This window comes from Sus scrofa, chromosome 2 (assembly GCF_054392235.1).
Source record: "Sus scrofa isolate SSC_HxYL_T2T_F1_AM1 chromosome 2, Sscrofa_HxYL_maternal_Yorkshire_Landrace_v2.0, whole genome shotgun sequence".
NCBI lineage: Eukaryota > Metazoa > Chordata > Mammalia > Artiodactyla > Suidae > Sus > Sus scrofa.
The window spans coordinates 63,032,399-63,035,100 of record NC_139384.1 but is presented as its reverse complement, the minus strand read 5'-3'; the positions used below and the strand labels follow the sequence as shown (position 1 = coordinate 63,035,100).

The 2,702-nt window shown below is 36.9% G+C and overlaps 1 protein-coding gene across 1 annotated transcript; it reads right to left on the bottom strand.

The window, feature by feature from the left end:
• Positions 1-1,396: 1,396 nt before the first annotated feature.
• On the bottom strand, positions 1,397-2,401 carry LOC102165549 (olfactory receptor 2T12-like). The gene has a single exon (XM_013991451.2). The coding sequence runs from the start codon at positions 2,399-2,401 to the stop codon at positions 1,397-1,399; it is 1,005 nt and encodes a 334-aa protein (XP_013846905.2).
• Positions 2,402-2,702: the final 301 nt, after the last annotated feature.

Below are 2,702 nucleotides of genomic sequence, written 5' to 3'. Positions count from 1 at the left end.
TGTGTTTCTTTCCTGTGGAAAGGTTCATTTGTGCCCTATATTAGATTCTATATGTAAGTGATATCATATGGTATTTGTCTTTGTCTTCCTGAATTACTTCACTTAGTGTGAGAGTCTCTAGTTCCATCCACATTGCTGCAAATAGCATCATTTTGTTCTTTTTTATGGATGAGTAGTATTCCATTGTGTATATATACCACCTCTTCTTAATCCAATAATCTGTTGATGGACATTTATGTTGTTTCCTTGTCTTGTATGTTGTGAATAGTACTGCAATGAACATAGGGGTGCATGTATCCTTTCAAGGAAAGTTTTGTCTAGATATATGCCCAAGATTGGACTAGACAACCGCATGTAAATCAATGAAACTGGAACACACAATCACACCATGCACAAAAAAGAAGTAATCTGATTTTTGTTTTCATATTTAACTTGATGTTCAGATTACTGGTCTATACTATTATTTCTTGTAAGTGAATTGTTATTTTTACAGTTATCTAGTGAATTTTTATTAATGTTTTACATTTTCTTGGAGATGATGCTCATTTTGTGGTTGTTTGCTGTTTGACTAAGTTACTTCCTATAGATCTAACTCAACATATGCCTGGTTGAAGTATTTTATCCTTAGCAGAATTTATGACTTTAATATATGATTTTATAATTGCTGTGTTCTAAAATCTACTTTTCTGATGGTAAATGAATCTGGCACAAACAATGAAATTTCCATGACTGTGCTTACTTTTCCCAATTTCATTCATTTTAAGAGAAGAAAACAATTTTGATGGCATAATTGAGAGAATATTAGAAATTACATTCTTTTTTATCCTAAAACAGGGTGAAGATGGTAATAATAAACAAAGCAAGTAAAATGTTAGTCTTGAGCAAATGACTGTAGAGTTTCCTGAATAATTTCTCTGGACATGGGCCCAGGATCCACTGCACCATCATAAATTTATATTTGATATTGGTAATTGCATGAAGATGGAAATTTCCTACATTGCTTCAAAATATTTGTTTTGGCATTGAGGTGTAATTGATATCTCATTTTCACTCTCAGGGGTTCTTATTGGAGATGAATATTATGTTTCAGTCTCATATACTCAATTCTTAACAAATTCCTATTATACCAAAAAAATGAAATTAATTTTCTCTTCATGCATTATTAAAGAAGCAATAATTATAATATGTTTAAAATGTTAAGTTCCCTGGTGGCCTAGCAGTTAAGGATCCAGTGTTGTCACTTCTGTGGCTCAGGCTTCTGCTATGGCATGGGTTCAATCCCTGACTAGTGAACTTCCACATGACATGGGCAAGGCCAAAAAATAAAATAAAATAAAATGTTAATGAATACAGGAACTTAGACTCATTTGGGACTGGGTAACCTTGACTAATAGGACTAAGTTTGGTGGCATTTGAAGTTTGAGCATTTTCCCAGCCACTTTTTCAAGGCTTCCTTGACCTCACTGTTCCTCAGACTGTAGATGAGGGGGTTCAGTACAGGGGTGAAGATAGTGTAGAATGCTGACACAATCTTATTGTGGTTAGCTGACCTATAGGATTTGGGTCGCATGTATATAAAAATGGCTGCTCCATAAAAGAGTCCCACCACAGCCAAATGTGAGGAGCAGGTGGCAAGAGCCTTCTTGCGGGCATCTAGAGAATGCATCTGGAGAACAGTGGAGAGGATTACACTATAGGAAGTCAGGATGAGGGAAAAAGGGACCAAAAGCATTAACACACAACAAATGTACATGACATTTTCAAAGACTGATGTGTCAGCACAAGCCAAACGCACCAACATTGGGGCCTCACAGAAGAAATGATCGATGACATGAGAACTGCAAAATGGAAAGCTCAAGGTAGCGGCAGCCTGCATTAGCCCATCAACTGCTCCCAGGAACCAAGATCCCAATGTCATTTGTAAACATAATTGCCAGTTGAAGAGGACAGGGTATCGCAGTGGATGGCAAACAGCCACATAACGATCATAAGACATGGCTGCTAAGAGGAAACTCTCTCCACCACCCAATGTGAGTGAGACAAAGATCTGCAACCCACAGCCAGCAGGGGAGATGGATTTGTTGCATGTCAAGTAGTCAGCAGCCATCTTGGGCACAATAGTGAAAACCAGCATCATGTCCATGAGGGAAAGTTGGCTCAGTAGGAAGTACATGGGCCTGTGGAGCCGGGGGTCCAGGTGAATCAGGAGAAGCATGAGGGCATTTCCTGTCAAGGAAGCAATGGCCATTGTCAGCACTATCATGAAAATAAAGAGATGGGGTCTTGTGTGGTTAAAGATTCCTAGGAGAATAAAGTCTGAGGTTGTGTTTCTCTTTTCAGTAATGTCTACTGATGCGACACTGGAAATGGAAAAAGTAGAAAAGGAGGGAACTTTCATCATTAAAAAATATTAATTTGACTTCATAACTTATAGATAAGTACAACGTATGAGACCCAAGGACCTGATTCAAAGCCTACCTCCCAGTTAAGATTGGTCCTCTCTATAGTATAACATTTTAATGTTTTAAGTGAAGTCAAGCTATATACTTTGCACAAGAGTATATTAATTGATTGAGATAATAGATCAAATGGATCAAAAGCAGGGAAAAAACTGTAAGAGACTATAAGTAGTTACTTTGACTATTTTTTTATATTATTTGTTTTATTATTGTGTTTTCATTATGTGTACTAGAATCAAATTA

Coding starts and splice junctions, on each gene's coding strand:
- LOC102165549 (XM_013991451.2), bottom strand. CDS start 2,401: ATGATGAAAGTTCCCTCCTTTTCTACTTTTTCCATTTCCAGTGTCGCA.